The sequence below is a fragment of the Bos javanicus genome, chromosome 9, assembly GCF_032452875.1.
Source record: "Bos javanicus breed banteng chromosome 9, ARS-OSU_banteng_1.0, whole genome shotgun sequence".
NCBI lineage: Eukaryota > Metazoa > Chordata > Mammalia > Artiodactyla > Bovidae > Bos > Bos javanicus.
Window position 1 is genome coordinate 87,556,128 of NC_083876.1, and position 20,625 is coordinate 87,576,752.

The 20,625-nt window shown below is 44.6% G+C and overlaps 2 protein-coding genes and 1 long non-coding RNA gene across 3 annotated transcripts in view; 2 read left to right on the forward strand and 1 right to left on the reverse strand.

Annotated features, from left to right (window-relative positions):
- The window catches only part of IYD (iodotyrosine deiodinase), a 61,411-nt gene that overhangs the window by 38,985 nt on the left and 1,801 nt on the right, over positions 1-20,625 (forward strand). The gene's annotated exons all lie outside the window — the stretch shown is intronic.
- Positions 1,085-17,841, reverse strand: LOC133254179 (uncharacterized). The gene is made up of 2 exons (XR_009738589.1): positions 17,754-17,841; positions 1,085-1,828 (listed from the first exon to the last, which is right to left on the reverse strand). It is a non-coding gene; the product is annotated as an uncharacterized LOC133254179 (long non-coding RNA).
- LOC133254178 (retinoic acid early transcript 1E-like) lies at positions 16,717-19,511 on the forward strand. Its single transcript, XM_061428303.1, has 4 exons — positions 16,717-16,993; positions 17,773-18,036; positions 18,277-18,558; positions 19,402-19,511. The coding sequence occupies exons 1-4, from the start codon at positions 16,921-16,923 to the stop codon at positions 19,509-19,511; spliced, it is 729 nt and encodes a 242-aa protein (XP_061284287.1). The 5' UTR covers positions 16,717-16,920.

Genomic DNA, 20,625 nt, shown 5'->3' on the forward strand with positions numbered 1-20,625 from the left:
GGCTATAGAGAGAAACCAGTGCTCTTTTTATAGCCAACCCTTCTTATACCCTATCGATGGGAAATTGTGCCCTGGAGGAAGGGGGCCTCAGTTTATCTTTAGCCCGCAGCTGGGGTCTTATGGTCACTTAGTCGAAGGGGTCTCACAGTCGGGTGGTCACGTAGTCTTGAGAAACTGGCACCAGCAGGGAAAACAAGATATGGCCTTAAGGAAGGTACAGTCTGCTCCCAGGGCAATGTGGCCACTGTGACTTCATCCCTTGTTTGTCAGGGCACCATAATGGGCCATACTTTAACAATATGCTATGAGCCCCTTGCGAACTGTAGCATGTGCAATGTTCTTCTAAGTTGGATCCCATCACAAAGGCCTATACATACATGTTCACACTTATTATGGGGGGCCTCCCTTTTTGACCTCCAAGAAGCCTTCCTGCACATGTGCACACAGGGAAGTCTTCCTTAACCTCAGGAGTGGGCACCTTATCTCTGCTTCAGCAGAGCTCGACTTTTGCCACTAACTTTGTCCTTGGAGTGAGAACAAAGCTTGAATTTTATCCCACCTGACAAATACCAGGTGTCCAGCCCAGAGGCCCACTGTTGCCTACCTCACCAGAACCCGGGTCGGTACCACTTCTGGGGACCCACCCCTAACAGCAGCACAGGACCTGGAAAGGCAGGAGGGGCTGCAGCTTCAGGCCTGGCCTCCCATCCCTGTGGCCTTAGGTGAAGCTGAGGCTCCTGCCACTGCCTTGTCTGTGCAGCACGGCTGCACGATGCCTTTTCTCTCTCCTGGAACTGGTCATCGTTCTGCAGAGCTGGGTCCCCTCAGCCAAGGAGGAGGGAACTCTGCCTTGGTGGAGGAAGAAGATGAGTCTTTCTCATCCTTCCCTCAATCTTCTGAGCCAGGTGCTTGGGGCTTTGCCTGTTTCTTTCTTCAGATGTGTGTGTGTGTGTGTGTCTGTCTGATTTCCAGGTGTGTTTAGAGGGGCCTGTAGATTAGCCAGGAGGTACCAGGGAAGTTGTCCCCTCCCAGTGTTTGAGAGAGAGCATGGCTCTCTGTCAAAACAGAAATAACAAAAAAACAATTTATAATAAGAATAGAAAAGAGTTCTATTGGAGCCAAACGAACAGCTAGCCCAGTAGCCAGCTTTCAGATTACTCTGAGAACATGCTCCAGAGAAGCAGAGTTTTCTGCACAGTCTTATGTCTTGTCAGAACAAAGAACATTAAAGAAGTGAGGCTTATATTTCTCCAATGATTCAAAAAAGAACAGACCAGCATGTACACATCCAGTCAGTACAGCCTTGGCCCCTGGGAAGGGCGTCTTACCATCAAAGAAGGACCAGCATTGGAATCCCAGGAGGAAGGGCATTTAAGTCTTCATTTTTAGCATGGACATTCTTTACTTCTGGTCAGGGTGTCCTTTTCCTTAGTAATTAAAGTAGACGTACAAAGTATGTTTGATAGGCCACAACCAGGCTATCTTAACTAACAAAACTCAAGTGAACTCATGTATAAGCCAGAATGACTTCCCTATATCCCAATATGTGAAAATCTCTTTCATCTCTACTCTGGAATCTTGCCTCTTTGACCCCAAGGTAGATCCCTCCTTGCACTGCGCCTCTCTCTGGATCTTCTGGAAAGCAGACCCTTGGTTTATAACTCCTCCCTCTAGTCTTCCTCTTCACTCTGCCTGTTGCTGTGTCCTACCTTCTTCCCCAGTAGGCTTCTGGCCACCCTGTGCCCTGTGTTCACTTACCACGTTTTCCAGGATGTTCCGCCTCTTCACTATCCGCTGAACGTCCTGTGTGTCCAGACAGACTGTGAGCCTTTGGAGGATACGTGTGTTAGTAGCTCAGGCATGTCTGATTCTTTGCAACCCCACTGACTGTAGCCCACCAGGGATTTTCCAGGTAAGAATACTGGCATGGGTTGCCATTTCCTTCTCCAGGGGATCTTCCCAACACAGGGATCCAACTCGTGCCTCCTACATTGAAGGCAGATTCCTTATTGCTGAGCCACCTGGGAAGCCCTGGTGGAGGACAGACTCTGTCTTGTACTGTCATAATTTGTCCCATACCCTGCCTCACGCTCTGCGTATAGTAGCTGCTCCCCCAACGTCTGACCATGGGAATGCACCTGGAAACAGAGAACATGCTCTCAGTGATCTGCAGAACTTGCCATTTTTTCTGAACCTCAGAGAGTCAGAGGAGTTAGGGCTGAGGATTTGGGGGCTGAGACCGCTGGGACCCAGAATGGAGGCCCCTCCCACTGGTGGCCCAGCCCTTCAGAGGTTTCCTTGTGGTCCCAGGGTCACTGGGGACATAAAGCATCCTTTTCTCCCCACCCAGCGCTCACCTGAGTGTTCCTCTCTCAGCTCCTCACTCTCTGGACTAACTTTTCACTCTGTGTACTCGTTCTAAACCTGGACAATGCCGGGAGCCAGCGTGAGGAACTCCACCCATGGCAAAGGTCATGAGGAAGGAGGCTCGGCATACACAAAGGTGGGCTCGAGGCTCAGGAGTCCCCCTGGAAATTCTCAAGCATCTACCCCCAAAACCAGAGTCTGCCTACTTTACTGCTTTGTGCTCTCACCTACACCTCTGACTTTATGGGGGGTTGTCCCCCACGACCTCTCTCTGAAAAAGAGTTAAATTACAGCTCCAGTTAATACAGTTCCTGGGCGTGACAAGTGTGTTTTAGTTCACAACCGTGAGAGGCATGAGATGTTCTAAACTGTCTGAATACAGATTCCTTTGAGCAGTTAAAAGATTGATTAGAAATTGTATTGGTGAAGGGCTTTTCACTTATTGGGCCAATGTTTGCTGCTAAGTTTCCATATCCCTTACCTACTGTGTCCCTGGCAGTGTATTGATTCATATAATTGGTGTATAGGAATGTAAGTAGTAGCTTTAATGTTTGTAACCTTGGACCCTTGAGCTAATTCTTTTTCTTGTTATAGCCCACCACACCTTTGCCCTGTAGGAATGCAACTTTATCTAATGCTTTTGGAGAGTGGTGCCTGACTAATCACCTTTAGAGAAAAATAAGTTTTCTGAAGAAAGGGTCTTAAAATGTTAACAGGCCTCTGGGCCAGAAGATGATGTAAATCACCTAAACTTTTGCATATGAATAAAGCCTGGCTTCCTGCTGACTCTACCCCTTCCCCCATTATCCCCTATGCACAACTTAAGGTATAAAAACTACTTTGGAAAATAAAGTGGGGGCCTTGTTCACCAAAACTTGGTCTCCCCATGTTGTTCTTTCTCTTACCTTCTGGCTGAATTATTCAGCCTCTTTTCTCCACTGAATTTCCTCACTGAGCTATCCTTATTTAATCACTCTTTATATCCTTAATTAAGGTTTAATTAAGCAATTGTTTCCTGATCCTCGCAGATGCTGTCCCCGCTTCAAATTCCCTGGATCTACCGGGGCTGGACCCTGGCAGGACAGCCCTGCTTAATTTACGTGTTCCTCCTTCTCTTACTTTTCTCCTGATATTCAATAAATAAGATGCATTCAGTTCATAAATCCAGACGGTAGTCCAGGTTTGAGAAGAAAATTTCAAGATGGGATTAACCTACAGGGATTTCATTGAAGAAAACCCCTGTGAGAGAGAAGGAGGAAGTCTGAGGAGGCTGGAGAACCATTCAGATGGACGCAGTTCTGACCCAAAGTGAAGGAGAGAGGGGTGGGAGGCAGGGTGGTGGCATCCCACACTGCCATGTCATCTGGCGAAAGTCCCATTAGGCTCTCGAGGAATCCATGTCCCCCAGGAAGGGGCCTGCCTCAGCCCCCAAGACTATCAGGCTTACTTCTTGGCTGGGAGCAGACATGGGGAGAATGACCTTGACACAAACACAGTGATGACTTCAGAGCTCAGCTTGGGGCTTGCAGTCAAGGAAGCACACTGTAGTTCAAGACCTAAGGTACACCTTCTCAAGCCCAACAAGCAAAAGCCAGACAAAGCACTCAGCTTGAGAAAGAATGAGTTTTTTGTAAATACTGGGATGTTTCCCTGCTGGCTCAGTGGTAAAAATCTGCCTGTCAATGCAGCAGACAGGGGTTAGTTGCCTGATCCAGGAAGGTTCCAATGGCACAGAGCAACTAAGCCTTTGTGCCATGACTATTGCTCTAGAGCCCGGGAACCACAACTCCTGAGACCATGTGGTTCAGCTACTGACGCCCTCGCACCCTAGAGCGGTGCGCCACAGCAAGAGAAGCCACTGCAAGGAAAAGTCTGCGCACCACAACTAGAGAGGAACCCCGGCTCTCCATGACTAGAGGAAAGCTCTCCGTAACTAGAGAAAAGCCTTCACAGCAACAAAGACCCAGCACAGCCACGACCACATAGATAGATACATAAAATTATTTTCTAAAATATTCGTATTGTAGGGGAGGAAAAATAATTTCTCCTTCACCCCTCTGAGTTCTAGGCTCTAATAAAAGACAGATTAACAAGAGAAAAAGAAACAAAAGTTTCAGTTCAGTTCAGTGGCTTGTGTCTGACTCTTTGCAACCCCATGGACTGCAGCATGACAGGCTTCCCTGTCTATCACCAGCTCCCAGAGTTTATTCAAACTCATGTCCATCGAGTCAGTGATGCCACCCAACCACCTCATCCTCTGTTGTCCCCTTCTCCTGCCTTCAATCTTTCCCAGCATCAGGGTCTTTTCCAATGAGTCAGTTCTTTGCCTCAGGTGGCTAAGTTTATTAACATGTATACCTCATGTATATATGGGAGATACCCAGGGAAAAATGAGTATCTCCTTAGAATTCAGACTTAAATACTACCTTTAATTATACAGCACAGGGAATACAGTCAATATTTTATAACTATAAGTGGAGAATAACATTTTAACATTGTGAATCACTGCACTGTACACCTGAAACTTATATAATAGATATCTCAATACCACAATACAAAAAAAATTAATAAATAATAAGTTTATATCACACACACAAAATATCATATTAATAAGGAAATGAGAGAGGAGAGGGATGTAGGCTTAGGGGAGACAAAAGATGTTTAAGAAAGTGAGAAATGGAATATCTTCTGCCATACCAGCAAACGAGGATGCTATAGTCACCAGTGATTGCAGCCTTCCTACGAGAGCTGGTGAGCCCTAAGGGCACTCAGGAAGGAGAACACCTATGATCTAGCGGCCATCAGGCTGCAGCCATTATTTAAGGGGCTAGAAAAATTCACGTTTCGATATCTGACCAACAGTTATTTGGGGCAAGAGTTAGGCCAAGGGGCCTGACCATCTTGGCTCAACCCCACTGTGGGGATCCCAGAACTTTTTATATAAAACTAGATAAAATGGACAGGGAACGAAAGGAAAAAAAAAACTTCCAATGTGCTTCCCCTGTGGCTCAGTGGTAAAGAATCCGCCTGTAATGCAGGTGACATAGGTTAGAACGCTGGGTCAGGACGATCCTCTGGAGAAGGAAATGGCAACCATCCCAGTATTCTTGCCTGGGAAATCCATGGACAGAGGAGCCTGGTGGGCTACAGTCCACAGAGTCACAAAAAGTCGGATGCGACTGAGCTACTGAACAACAACAATGACGATAGAAACTAAAGTTAAAAGGTATACAAGTTAATGGAATTTAGATAAAAGTATGTAAAATTGGTATATTTAAATGGATTTATAGAAAATGTTTAAATTTCTTGTTTAATTATACTATGGGATAGACATGTTTCACTGGAGAATAGTTCTCCTGCATGGTATTATAAGATAAGAGATATAGATTGCCACCCAGGAGATAATAACTAAACGTACTAACCAATAACGTTACCTGAGCCATACAAGTAAGAAAAGAAAAAAACAAAAAAAAAAAACTGGGAACATACAAGGACTAATAAAAACAGTGATTTTGCTTTGGGTTTAATTTGTAAACTCAAAAGTATCTTTGCTAAATACTTTATGTATAAACCTTTGAAGGCATGGTAAATTAAACTCTAAAGTTCTAAAACAGACAATTAGTAAAAGAAATTTCAGTTTTGTTACAGATCTTATCTGACTGGCGTGAAATGGTACCTCATTGTGGTTTTGATTTGCATTTCTCTGATAATGAGTGATGCTGAGCATCAGCAGATGAATGGATAAGAAAGCTGTGGTACATATACACAATGGAGTATTATTCAGCCATTAAAAAGAATACATTTGAATCAGTTCTAATGAGGTGGATGAAACTGGAGCTGATTATACAGAGTGAAGTAAGCCAGAAAGAAAAACACCAATACAGTATACTAACGCATATATATGGAATTTAGAAAGATGGTAACGATAAGCCTGTATGCGAGACAGCAAAAGAGACACAGATGTATAGAACAGTCTTTGGACTCTGTGGGAGAGGGAGGGGGGATGATTTGGGAGAATGGCATTGAAACATGTATAATATCATATAAGAAATGAATCGCCAGTTCAGGTTCGATGCAGGATACAGGAAGCTTGGGGCTGGTGCACTGGGATGACCCAGAGGGATGGTATGGGGAGGGAGGTGGGAGAGGGGTTCAGGATGGGGAACACGTGTACACCCATGGTGGATTCATGTTGATGTATGGCAAAACCAATACAATATTGTAAAGTAAAAATAAAATAAAATAAAATTTAATTTAATTTAATTTAATTTAAAAATAAAGATCTTATCACTGATTTTAATATCTTTAGTTGACAGAACTGTTCTTTAGAAAAATATAAAAGCAACTGGCTTTCTCTTAGAAATCTCTTACAAAGCAAAATGTAAATACAAGCCACAAGGACTGAGACTGAGCCTAATTAGCTCCATCAGACAAGACCTGAAACCAAGGGGAAAAAGTGGCAGCTTTAAAATTAAAAGCCCTGGGAATGTTCTGTTAACCAAACCTTACAGATAGCAAAGCTTTAGTCATCTGAGCAAACAATGTTAATGTATTTCAGCTGTTCTTTGTAAACTGCTGCTGCTGCTGCTCCTGCTAAGTCACGTTAGTCATGCCCGACTCTGTGTGACCCCATAGATAGCGGTCCACCAAGCTCCCATCCCTGGGATTTTCCAGGCAAGCATACTGGAGTGGGTTGCCATTTCCTTCTCTGGTGCAGGAAAGTAAAAAGTGAAAGTGAAGTCGCTCAGTCAAGTCCGACTCTTCGAGACCCCATGGACTGTAGCCCACCAGGCTCCTCCATCCATGGGATTTCCCAGGCAGGAGTATTGGAGTGGGGTGCCATTGAATTTTATATTTTAATACCCGATTCATGGTTAAGCTTTTAAGTGAAGCTATGAGATCTATGGTTTTGCCTGTATATTTCTGTGTACACTTTGTACATATGAGATATCTCTACTTCTAAGAAGTTTTATCAACATTAAATTTATAAATCAGATCAGATCAGATCAGTCACTCAGTCATGTCCGACTCTTTGCGACCCCATGAATCGCAGCATGCCAGGCCTCCCTGTCCATCACCAACTCCTGGAGTTCACTCAGACTCACGTCCATCGAGTCAGTGATGCCATCCAGCCATCTCATCCTCTGTCATCCCCTTCTCCTCCTGCCCCCAATCCCTCCCAGCATCAGAGTCTTTTCCAATGAGTCAACTCTTCGAAGGAGGTGGCCAAAGTACTGGAGTTTCAGCTTTAGCATCATTCCTTCCAAAGAAATCCCAGGGCTGATCTCCTTTAGAATGGACTGGTTGGATCTCCTTGCAGTCCAAGGGACTCTCAAGAGTCTTCTCCAACACCACAGTTCAAAAGCATCAATTCTTCAGTGCTCAGCCTTCTTCACAGTCCAACTCTCACATCCATACATGACCACTGGAAAAACCATAGCCTTGACTAGACAAACCTTTGTTGGCAAAGTAATGTCTCTGCTTTTGAATATGCTATCTAGGTCGGTCATAACTTTCCTTCCAAGGAGTAAGCATCCTTTAATTTCATGGCTGCAGTCACCATCTGCAGTGATTTTGGAGCCCAGAAAAATAAAGTCTGACACTGATTCCACTGTTTCCTCATCTATTTCCCATGAAGTGATGGGACCGGATGCCATGATCTTCGTTTTCTGAATGTTGAGCTTTAAGCCAACTTTTTCACTCTCCTCTTTCACTCTCCTCAAGAGGCTTTTTAGTTCCTCTTCACTTTCTGCCATAAGGGTGCTGTCATCTGCATATCTGAGGTGATTGATATTTCTCCCAGCAATCTTGATTCCAGCTTGTGTTTCCTTCAGTCCAGCGTTTCTCATGATGTACTCTGCATATAAGTTAAATAAACAGGGTGACAATATACAGGCTTGACGGACTCCTTTTCCTATTTGGAACCAGTCTGTTGTTCCATGTCCAGTTCTAACTGTTGCTTCCTGACCTGCATACAAATTTCTCAAGAGGCAGGTCAGGTGGTCTGGTCTTCCCATCTCTTTCAGAATTTTCCACAGTTGATTGTGATCCACACAGTCAAAGGCTTTGGCATAGTCAATAAAGCAGAAATAGGTGCTTTTCTGGAACTCTCTTGCTTTTTCCATGATCCAGTGGATGTTGGCAATTTGATCTCTGATTCCTCTGCCTTTTCTAAAACCTGCTTGAACATCAGGAAGTTCATGGTTCACATATTGCTGAAGCCTGGCTTGGAGAATTTTGAGCATTACTTTACTAGCGTGTGAGATGAGTGCAATTGTGCAGTAGTTTGAGCATTCTTTGGCATTGCCTTTCTTTGGGATTGGAATGAAGACTGACCTTTTCCAGTCCTGTGGCCACTGCTGAGTTTTCCAAATTTGCTGGCATATTGAGTGCAGCACTTTCACAGCATCATCTTTCAGGATTTGAAATAGCTCAACTGGAATTCCATCACCTCCACTAGCTTTGTTCGTAGTGATGCTTTCTAAGGCCCACTTGACTTCACATTCCAGGATGTCTGGCTCTAGGTGAGTGATCACACCATCGTGATTATCTGGGTCGTGAAGACCTTTTTTGTACAGTTCTTCTGTATTCTTGCCATCTCTTCTTAATATCTTCTGCTTCTGTTAGGTCCATACCATTTCTGTCCTTTATCGAGCCCATCTTTGCATGAAATGTTCCTTTGGTATCTCTAATTTTCTTGAAGAGATCTCTAGTCTTTCCCATTCTGTTGTTTTCCTCTATTTCTTTGCATTGATCACTGAAGAAGGCTTTCTTATCTCTTCTTGCTATTCTTTGGAACTCTGCATTCAGATGTTTATATCTTTCCTTGTCTCCTTTGCTTTTCACTTCTCTTCTTTTCACAGCTATTTGTAAGGCCTCCCCAGACAGCCATTTTGCTTTTTTGAATTTCTCTTCCATGGGGATGGTCTTGATCCCTGTCTCCTGTACAATGTCATGAACTTCCATCCATAGTTCATCAGGCACTCTATCTATCAGATCTAGTCCCTTAAATCTATTTCTCACTTCCACTGTATAATCATAAGGGATTTGATTTAGGTCATACCTGAATGGTCTAGTGGTTTTCCCTACTTTCTTCAATTTAAGTCTGAATTTGGCAATAAGGTGTTCATGGTCGAGCCACAGTCAGCTCCTGGTCTTGTTTTTGCTGACTGTATAGAGCTTCTCCATCTTTGTCTGCAAAGAATATAATCAATCTGATTTCGGTGTTGACCATCTGTGATGTCCATGTATAGAGTCTTCTCTTGTGTTGTTGGAAGAGGGTGTTTGTTACGACAAGTGCATTTTCTTGGCAAAACTCTATTACCCTGCTTCATTGTGTACTCCAAGGCCAAATTTGCCTGTTACTCCAGGTGTTTCTTGACTTCCTACTTTTGCATTCCAGTCCCCTATAATGAAAAGGACATCTTTTTTGGGTGTTAGTTCTAAAAGGTCTTGTAGGTTATAAATAACTCTTTAATTTTAATAAAAAGCACTTACATTTAAAGACATTGGGTAAAGTAACTTTCAGGTTCACATGAACTGGCAAATATTCAATATTAAGTTGATATCTGGTATTAATGTTTGTTTGTTTATCTAATTAATATAGACATGTTGAGTCATAAAAATTATGTAACTCCTTATTTTACCTAGATTTAATATGTAAGACCTTACTAGATCTGTTACAAGAAAAATAACTTGATATTATGAAATCTGAAAGTAAATGTAAATGAGATAAAAACATTGGGATAAATTCTTTAAAATAATTATATTTTAGAAATGTCTACCTAAAATAATCTTTCTAAATATTTGATAACTGAGTTTGAGCAAGCTCCAGGAATTGGTGATGGACAGGAAAGCCTGGCATTCTGCAGTCCAGGGGGTCGCAAAGAGTCGGACATGACTGAGCAACTGAAATGACTGACTGAAAGTCCTAGAACTGTGTTAATTTGTGATAAAAGTTTATTAAATAAAATATACTGAAACATCAATTACTAAATAAAAAACTAAAGACATTTAGAAATATCAAAAAATGTTGCTATCACATCGAGATGTTCTCTATAAGAGAACAAAAGTTTTAAAATCTTATCACTGGTGTTTATGATAACCAGTCTATAAAATGCTAGTGTAAAAGACAGTTCATTGCTTAATTCTTAGCTTTTACTAAAAACTAAGGTTTTAAGTGTTGAGGATTCTAATTTAAACATGTCAGTAAAGCTGTAAGGAATAATACAGTAACATTTCAGTATATAGTAAGAAGTAAAATAAATGTTTTCAGTTAAAAAAGATATGAGAAATGAGATTATATTTTATGGAGGAAAAAAATTAGCTGGTTGATCATATTTAGATGGAAAAATGAGAGACAGGATGAATATAGAAAGTGATGAGAGATTATGCAAAGGAAGCCTGAGGAAGAAAAAATTTTATTCATAGTTAGGATGAACAACGCTTAAGTGCTAAGTAAGTTGCTCAGTCGTGTCCTACTCTTTGCGACCCCGTGGACTATAACCTACCAGGATTTTCCATCAATGGGATTTTCTAGGCAAGAATATTGGAGTGGGTTGCCATTTCCTTCTCCAGGAGATCTTCCCAACCCAGGGACTGAACCCAGGTCTCCTGCACTGTAGGCAGATGCTTTACCATCTGAGCCTTGAAGCTAACTAAATGGATTTTGTTAAGTAAGCTAATGCAAGACTGGAATCTGATTTCTCTTTCTGTTAAAAGTGCTCCTGTTTGAAAACAAATTGCATGAGTTTCTGTGCCCTTAGGGGAGCCATATTTATTTTAACTGTTTTTGTGACTTTGGTGAAGTGAATAAGTACTGTTTCAGTGACCTATGATCCTGTTGTGTTTTAAAACTTTTTTAAAATATTTCTAACAAACTTCCCAAATAGTAAAATCTAACTAAAGCTCCTTTAGCCTCCAGCTGACTCAGGGATGCTTCAAAAAAACATCTCTGAGACATCTCAGAGAGAATTAAGTTTATTTTTAATTCGAAAACATTGTCAAGTTATTGAAGGTAAACTTTAGGTTGTAATGTATAGATGCTGCTGCTGCTAAGTCGCTTCAGTCGTGTCCAACTCTGTGCGACCCCACAGACGGCAGCCCACCAGGGTCCCCCGTCCCTGGGATTCTCCAGGCAAGAACACTGGAGTGGGCTACCATTTCCTTCTCCAATGCATGAAAGTGAAAAGTGAAAGTGAAGTCGCTTCAGTCATGTCCGACCCTTAGCGACCCCATGGACTGCAGCCTACCAGGCTCCTGCGTCCATGGGATTTTCCAGGCAAGAGTACTGGAGTGGGGTGCCATTGCCTTCTCCAATGTATAGATAAATGTCATTAATATAGATATTCCAAAATTTATCCCTAACATCTGATATGTCCTGATATAATGTTATCAGTCATAATTCTAATTATTATCCTAAAAGGTTATATGTTACAGAAATACCCAAGTTTCCTGCTAATTACATTGTATTCAAAGTTTTAACTATACTATTTTAAATTTGTCCTTCATAGAGTATTATAATTTTATATTGCTTGTACAAAATAAAGATTTTCAAAAAGACTCATAAAAAGAACCCATTTAAACAAATGTAAGTTTCTGATAGCCTTTAGCTAATGCCACGAAATTGGGTAATAAATGACACACTCTAATAGAAAACCTGACTAATTCCTGCAGATCAATAAGAATTAAGTACATGAGACTAAATAGATAAATATAATTTATAACTTTTATAAAAGTTTTAAGAAAACTTTTAAAGTTTTAAAAAACTTAAAAGTTTTTTAGAAAACATACTAACTTGAATCTGTCTTCCAGTAAACCTTTTTCTCTGATACTGTCACAAGTTGATATATTAAGCCTTTGTAAATAAAGATGAAACATTTAACTTTTCCTCTCTACCTGATACTGGCAAAATTTGGATTCTCTAGCTGGCTCTCCTATGGATTTGATGGTTTATTACAACTAGTGATACTAATCTTTGTTTTAATTTATTTTTCATTTCCAAATTGTTTATGCCTGTTTCTCTACTACACTATGACTCTGTCCATGTTTCTATTAATAGCTACATTACTTATATTCTATTTTATAAGATTGTTGTCTCAGAGTGTATAACCAGGCTTCCAACAAACGTAACTGTGACTTAAAACAATTAATCAAATATTTAGTTCTGTGTGTGATCAATAATTATAATAGTGTGACTCTAGGTATGGGAAAAGAAAAGAAGGGAACTATCTCCTGGATCACAATAGGTTAAAAGACAGAGGACCCAGAAAATCTTTCATTGTCTATCAATGGGTCTAATCCAGAAACTAACACCTAGAGCGGTATATCAACGAAAACCTTCACCTGACCTGGGATGAGCCTCCCAGCACCGCGGGACCAAAACTGGTCATGAAGTGTCTCCCAAATATCGGTCGAATTTCTGACCAAGGGAAAGGACCGGAAAATGGAATATTTCCTGTTATGTCAGTAAACAAGGACATCGCAGTCATCAGTGATTCCAGCCCTCCAGAGAACTCAGGACGGAAAAGAACACCTGTGTGATATGGCAGGAATCAGGCTGCAGCCACTTGCTACTGGGAGCCCTGAGGAACTCGGAAGGTGAAAACACAGACATTGGCCTCAGAGAGCTGAGATGCATATGAAAGGAATGAATTCAGTGAGCCCAAACTCTTGCGTCTTCCCATATATAGGAAAGCACTAAATTCCCTAACTTGAGATATCTGGTTTTCTTTAATTCACAAAAATACTTTTGATGTTCAGACTACCTGCCCTTTGTTGAAAACTTCTCCCCCTGCCTTCTTGGAAGAGTTCTATCAAGGCTACTTGAGATGCTACCTCCGGGATTCATGTCTTAAAAATTTCCACCAAATAAAACACAGCTCTCAACTTTTAGGTTGTGACTATTTTTAAGTCGACAATGGTCAATTGATTTTCAAGTCAAGGGCAAAGAAGAGTGTTTTCAGCAAAAGGTGCTGGGGCAACTGGAGAGTCACATGCAAAAGAATGAGGTTGACCTGCCCCCTTACACCATATACAAAATTAACTCAGATTGGATCATAGACATACATTGAAGAGCTAAAACTATGAAAGTCTTAGAAGAAAAGATGAGTGAATCTTTGCCTTTGCCTTTGACAAAACTCTTCTTAAATACAATACTAGCCACAAATGACAACAGAAAAAAAAAAAGACTTTTTCAAATTTTTTTTAAAAAATTGCTTTTTAAAGGATACCATGAAGAAAGTGAAAAAATGAGAGAAGATACTTGCAAGTCATGTGTCTGGTAGGGCTTCCAGGTGGCTCATTGGTAAAGAATCCGCCTGCCAACGCAGGAGACACAAGTTCGATCCCGGATCAGGAAGATTCCCTGGAGGAGGACACAGCAACTCACTCCAGTCTTCTTGCCTGGCAAACCCCATGGACAGGGGAGCCTGACGGTCTACAGTCCATAGGGTCGCAAAGAGTCAAACACAACCGAGCGACTGAACACAAGAACGAGCACGTATATATCTGGTAAGTGACTGACATCTAGAATAGATAAATAACTCACACTCCATAATGGGTGTGTTCTCTGGACAAGCTCCCAGGGAGGACCCATGGCAGATGATCTAAAAAGTGCTTATGAACCACAATGGATGAAATGACACTCGGTCACATCTTACATCATTCTAGTCTCAAAACAACTTTACCATGCAAAACTAACTTTTTTGTTTTTGTTATAAACAAGTGGACTAGAACATTTCACTAAGGTCATAAACAACTAGTACAACTTCATTTAAGTAAAAAGCAAGTGGATTTGAAATCAGATCAAACCAAGATACAACAGACCTTCCCTGTGGGAGGCAGTGTGAAGTGAGGGGTGCTGGGGAAGACTGTCTCCCTCGGACCTTGGAGGTTCAAGATGAACGTGAAACCACTGTGGGGGAGGAGCAGAGAGGGACTGTTCCTAGAGGTGGGGTGGTGCCCTGCGCCCTCTAACTTGTCCGAGACTTGATCACAGACCGCCTAGAAGGGTGGTGGGAGTAATAAAACAGTCGGAGGAATAAACGGCCTGCTGCCATGTATTTTATTTAGCTCATCAATTTAGTTCAGTTCAGTCACTCAGTTGTGTTCGACTCTTTGTGACCCCATGAACCGCAGCACGCCAGGCCTCCCTATCCATCACCAACTCCCGGAGTCCACCCAAGCCATGTCCATTGAGTCGGTGATGCCATCCAGACATCTCATCCTCTGTTGTCCCCTTCTCCTCCTGCCCTCAATCTTTCCCAGCATCAGGGTCTTTTCAAATGAGTCAGCTCTTCACATCAGGTGGCCAAAGGATTGGAGTTTCAGCTTCAACATCAGTCCTACCAATGAACACTCAGGAGATAGCTAGGATGGACTGGTTGGATCTCCTTGCAGTCCAAGGGACTCTCAAGAGTCTTCTCCAACACCACAGTTCAAAAGCATCAATTCTTCAGCGCTCAGCTTTCTTCACAGTCCAACTCTCACATCTGGAAAAACCATAGCCTTGACTAGACGGAGCTCTGTTGACAAAGTAATGTCTCTGCTTTTTAATATGCTGTCTAGGTTGGTCATAACTTTCCTTCCAAGGAGTAAGCATCTTTGAATTTCATGGCTGCAATCACCATCTGCAGTGATTCTGAAGCACAGAAAAATAAAGTCAGCCATTGTTTCCCCATCTATTTGCCATGAAGTGATGGGACCGGATGCCACGATCTTAGTTTTCTGAATGTTGAGCCAACTTTTTCCCTCTCCTCTTTCACTTTCATCAAGAGGCTCTTGAGTTCTTCTTCACTTTCTGCCATAAGGGTAGGTGTCATCTGCGTATGTGAGGTTATTGATATTTCTCCCGGCAATCTTGATTCCAGCTTGTGCTTCTTCCAGCCCAGCGTTTCTCATGATGTACTCTGCATATAAATTAAATAAGCAGGGTGATAATATACAGCCTTGACGTACTCCTTTTCCCATTTGGAACCAGTCTGTTGTTCCATGTCCAACAGTTCTAACTGAGCTGCCCTTATAAGGAATGCCATCCATGAAGCTGGTCAGGTGGCCAGGGAAACACAGGATAGGGTAGAGAAGAGAGGGGCGGAGCCTGAGCTCCAGGAAACTGGCCCGGGCAGGACCGAGAAGTCGCCCGTGGCTCCTTGGCCGGGCCTCGTCCCAGCTCGTGGGTCCCGGAAGTCACCGCGGCGGCGCCCAGACTGACAACCTGAAAGAGCCTCGTCATCACCCCCCAACCCTGGGCACTTCCTTACAAAGACTCACTCACCGGCCGGGCGGGCCTCCAGGGGCGCCGTCCCCCGAGCGCAGCACCTCGGCCCGGGGTCTCTCTTCGGCGCCCGCCCGGGGTCCCCGCTCCAGCGACGCCTCTCCGAACGCCGCCGGCCGAGCTTCCCCCGAGCCGGGGCCACGGGGCGTCGGGCCGAGATTCGAAAGAGCGATTCAAACTGAAAACCCCGAGGAGAGTTTCGGAACTTCTCTTGTGGTTGCGAACTCGACAGTGTCAAATGCGCGAAAGCGACCTTGGCTGGACCGGGCAGGCGAGGACCGCGCCCCGCCGATCGCAGGAGCCGGATGCGGAGAAGGAGTGGGCGGTGAGTGCGATCCCAGGACGGGCCCCCGCAAATGTTCTGTCTTCTCTCGCCACCCCGAAGCCACCAGCCTGGAGACCGCGGGGCTGAGCCACCTGCGCGGCTGATGTCGTGCTGGAGACGGGTAGCGCAGGGGAGGGGGCTGGGAAAGGCGGGAGGGGGCCGCTGCTGCTTGACTCGGGAAAATCCGTCAATGTTTTGCGGTGAGCTTGCTCCTCCGGGACCCTAGAAGGACTTTGCCACTTGCCGGTGAGCAAATGATAATAAATTCCCGGCTGTTCTGGAGCTCGGCTCCAACAGGCCTATTGGATTCTGTTGTACACCCTCCTCCGATATGACAGACCTGGTGGGTTTGGCCGCTGCTGGTTTGATTAACAGAAGGGAATGACAACCCACTCCAGTACTCTTGCCTGGAGAATCCCATGCAGAGAGTAGCCTGGCGGGCTACAGCCCATGGGGTCGCAAAGAGTCGGACACGACTGAGTGACTAACATGTAGTGAATCGTAATCATTACAGAGAAGGTTTGAGAGGTTAGGATGGAAAGTGGATGTAGAAGAAAAGAAGGGATAACTGAGCAGGAGGTGGCCTCGGCGGTGGGGTGGGGGTGAGGGAGGAAGTGAGTTCAAAGAAAGATTAGAGCAGGAAGTGGTTCAAGGAATGAGCAGAAGAGCCAACAAAACGTGGGCTTTTCTTGCTCACACCAGAAAAGGGATTTTTTGAGGGAGGATAGTTATTCAAAGTGAATTTGGCTTTGTGATGTCATGACTATTTTTTTTTAATGAGTAATTACATTTGAAACTTAAGAAATACTTCCTGGGTATAAGAGTTATTTTTCTTGTTTTTCAACGGGGCTTCCTCAGTCTAGGACTGAAGACTTTGGGCGGTGCCAGGAGACAGAGGTATAGACACACCCCAGGCTACCTTTTGCTAGTCACTCTCCTAAAACTGCAGGGAGGAATGTCACTGGCTCGCACCGCAGATCATCTTTTGCTGATACTGCTGCTGATAGAAGCCAGGAAGACTCTGGGCAGTGAGTGTCCTGGATCTGGGACTCTGGTGGGGTAGGGGGACATGAGAAAATGGGGAGGGAGGGGCCTCCACCCAGGTGGGCACCTGTCCACCTGCTCTTAGGATGGTGAGGGTGTGGTTTAGTTGGACTAGCTGCCCAGGAGGTGACACCCTGCCTTCCGGAACCCCACCCAAGGCATGGTGCCTGGGCTTGTGCTCCTGTAGCAGCTTTCGCTCTTCTGGCAAGTCCCACCTCCTACTCCAGTAAAACTTTCCTGATGACTAGGGACCCATAGTGAATGTGGCATGTGTCCTATGGCATCCTTCTCCCCATTCTGTTGAAAGTCTTGTCTGTTCAGACAGATTCTAAGTCTCTAGAAACCAGACACTGTCTTCTGTTTTTCCTGCCTCACAAGCTGGCATGTGCATATTTAGTCACTTATGGGTGTCCAACTCTTTGCCACCCTACGGACTCTGTAGGCTCCTCTGTCCATTCTCCAGGCAAGAATACTGGAGTGGATTGCCATTTCCTTCTCCAGGGATCGAACCTGGGTCTCCTGCATCGCAGGCAGATTCTTTACTGCCTGAGCCACCATATATCGAATAAATCTTCCTGCTAATAGTATATGGACGGAAAAGATCCACGGTGGCATCAAAGTGTTTAACTAAAGCTCAGACAGTTAAAGGTGGGGCAGGACTGAGGATACAGCAGAGGAGGGGGTCTGGGAGAGAGACCCCTCCCTCTGCAACCAGGCCCTGGAGGAGGAAATTCCCAGCCATACCTGTGGTTTTCTCTCACAGATGCCCACTCTCTGTGCCTTGACCTCACTGTCAAATCTCAGTCCAGACCTGGCCAGCCCTGGTGTCAAGTCCAGGGCTCCGTGGACACAAAGCCTTTCCTCCAGTATGATAGTGCCAGCAACAAAGTCAAACCTTTGGGTTTCCTGGGAAAGGAGGTAAACGACACGAAAGCGTGGACTGAAATAAGCCAAACGCTTGTAGAAGCAGGAAAAGAGCTCAGGATGGTCCTGCCTGTCATCAAACTGGACGAAAATGAGACGAGGGGTAAGTATGGGAAGGGGGTGGGAGCTGGAGACAGCAAGAGAAAAAGTGCATGCAGGGAGGGGATTCCTGTGAAAGGACTGAACAGGATCCAGCCTTAGAGACCCAGTGGACCTGATGGGTAAAATGGGGCAGGTCATGGTCAGAAGATCACGAGCCCCTAGATGTGCAGACACACTTGAGTGACTGGGGAGGATGGACTGTGGAGAGTCCAGAAAGATTCATTGTGTGTGAGGGGCACAGGTCCTCCCACCCTGCAGGTAAAGCTGTGTTGTCAACGTGAAGCCGAGCAATGCTCTGGTGCATCCTTGCACTTCAGCCTCAATGGACGGACAGCTCTTCTCCTTGACACCATGAGCATAACCTGGACAGTCATCGATCCTGGAGCCACAGGCATCAAGGAGGAGTGGGAGAACAACCAGGAACTGGCAGAGTATTTCAGGACCATTTCAACAGGAGACTGCAGTTACTGGCTTAGGGAATTCCTGAAACACTGGAAGAAGATGCTGGTCCCAGAGCCCACAGGTAACAGACTGGGACGTGGGGGAGGTGGCAGCTCTCTTCAAAGGTCTAGTGCCTTCATGTGTGGATATGAGCACATATGTTAGTGTAATTGAAAATGTGATGATGGAGTGACTGATCTCTTGGTGGGCTTCCTGTCTGGAGAGTCAGTGATGGGCATAGCACAGAACTGGCCAGCATCCTCCTTTCCCAGCCCACCTCCCTCAGCACAGGAGCCCCCTTCCTCATTAACCAATGACCCAGACCCCAGGCACTGCTCGATGGGCCCCAAACCTATATATGCATTATGTTTCCAGGCTTTCTTTCCCTTTTGTCGTACTGATCCTTTAACCAGCTCAAATGTCACTTAATGAAGCCCTTATCCCTTCCCAGACAGAATTAAGTGCCCCCAATTGTGTCCTCCTCAAAAAGGACTCCTCACAGTAAACATGTCCACCTGAAAGATAATCAGATGGACATTTGCTGTCTCAGTGACTCAGACGGTAAAGAATCTGCCTGCAAGGCAGGAGACCTGGGTTCGATCCCTGGGTTGGGAAGATCCCCTGGAGTAGGAAATGGCAACCCACTCCAGTATTCTTGCCTGGAGAATCCCATCGACAGAGGAGCCTGGTTGGCTATAGTCCACGAGCTCGCAAAAGAGTCGGACATGACTGAGCGACTAACACAACTCAGGAGAAATATTAGCTCCACGAAGACAGAGCGCAAGCCCATTAATCTTTCCATACCCGGACCTGAAGAGTGGCTTCACATGAGGCAGTAACTATATGGGGAACATGTGCTACGGACAGCAGGTACTGAGGAAGGTGTATTCTTAGATTTGACAAGGCTTTTGCTTTTTCGTTTTAGAATCACTAATAATGGCCGCAGATATCAGCCAGTCTGCATCCATCCGATTGGACTCTTGCATTATCCTATTGATCATCACCCAGTTAGTTCTAATTGCTTCATCGTCATGAATATTATGAAGAAATCAGGGACCACAGCAGGTGAGAAGCCAGCCGGCCTCTGGCTCCTAGGCAGGTTTGTTCTGGTCAGGACTTGGGAGAGGTGAGCCATGGGTTTCACCAAGCCCCTGTCCACTGGACCCATCTTTACCAAGATGATGTTCTGTCTCTGTCTTGGGCCCCCACACTTCCCTGTAGGGTTGGGAACCACTCTGTTGTTGGGGCAGAAGAGGCTGGTGTGGGCAGCAGGACAGTGCAGTGGGAGTGGGGATGAAGACAAGTGTCTTCTCCTTTGGGGGCCCCGGGTACAAGATGTAGACATGGTAGGGTGGGGTGTTGTCCTGAGATCTTACTCAGGCTTTCCCAGCCCTTTGATGAAAAAAACCTTTTGTTCTCTGATGATAGCATTCTCTAGCTCAACATTTTCTCCAGTGTTCTAACAGCTATTCCATCATCTGGATGTTTCTCCCTGGACTATGAGAAGGTACAATGTTAAACCAACTCTGGGTGGCAAAAACCGACCCTTGATGACAGTCTGGCTGTTGATCTAATATACTACCTTCTACTCAGAGTGGGGTTTAACAAGAAGCTAAAGAAGCTTATGCTTAAGAATTCCTTCACTCTCCATGACTGTTGATGGGCCCTTAAGATGTATTGACTTGGTCATTTTTGAGGATTTGCAAAAGTCAAATATTTGCTCACAATCAGTTAAGACTTCAATTCTGTTCTTTCCATCAGACTTGCCTTCATGTGGGGTGGAATTGGGGTGGGGGGCGGGGGTTGGCATTTTTAAAATTCTGTTAAGAAGATAATGCATTAGGGATATACTATGTGATTTAATCAGAGAAGGCAATGGCACCCCACTCCAGTACTCTTGCCTGGAAAATCCATGGATAGAGGAGCCTGGTAGGCTGCAGTCCATGGGGTCGCTGAGAGTCGGACACGACTGAGCAACTTCACTTTCACTTTTCTCTTTCATGCATTGGAGAAGGAAATGGCAACCCACTCCAGTGTTCTTGCCTGGAGAATCCCAGGGACGGCGGAGCCCGGTAGGCTGCCATCTATGGGGTCGCACAGAGTTGGACACGACTGAAGCGACTTGGCAGCAGCAGCATTCTTTAAAGGG

Coding starts and splice junctions, on each gene's coding strand:
- LOC133254178 (XM_061428303.1), top strand. CDS start 16,921: ATGTCACTGGCTCGCACCGCAGATCATCTTTTGCTGATACTGCTGCTG. Junction 18,037..18,276: donor GGACGAAAATGAGACGAGGG/GTAAGTATGGGA, acceptor TGAGGGGCACAG/GTCCTCCCACCCTGCAGGTA. Junction 18,559..19,401: donor GCTGGTCCCAGAGCCCACAG/GTAACAGACTGG, acceptor TTTTCGTTTTAG/AATCACTAATAATGGCCGCA.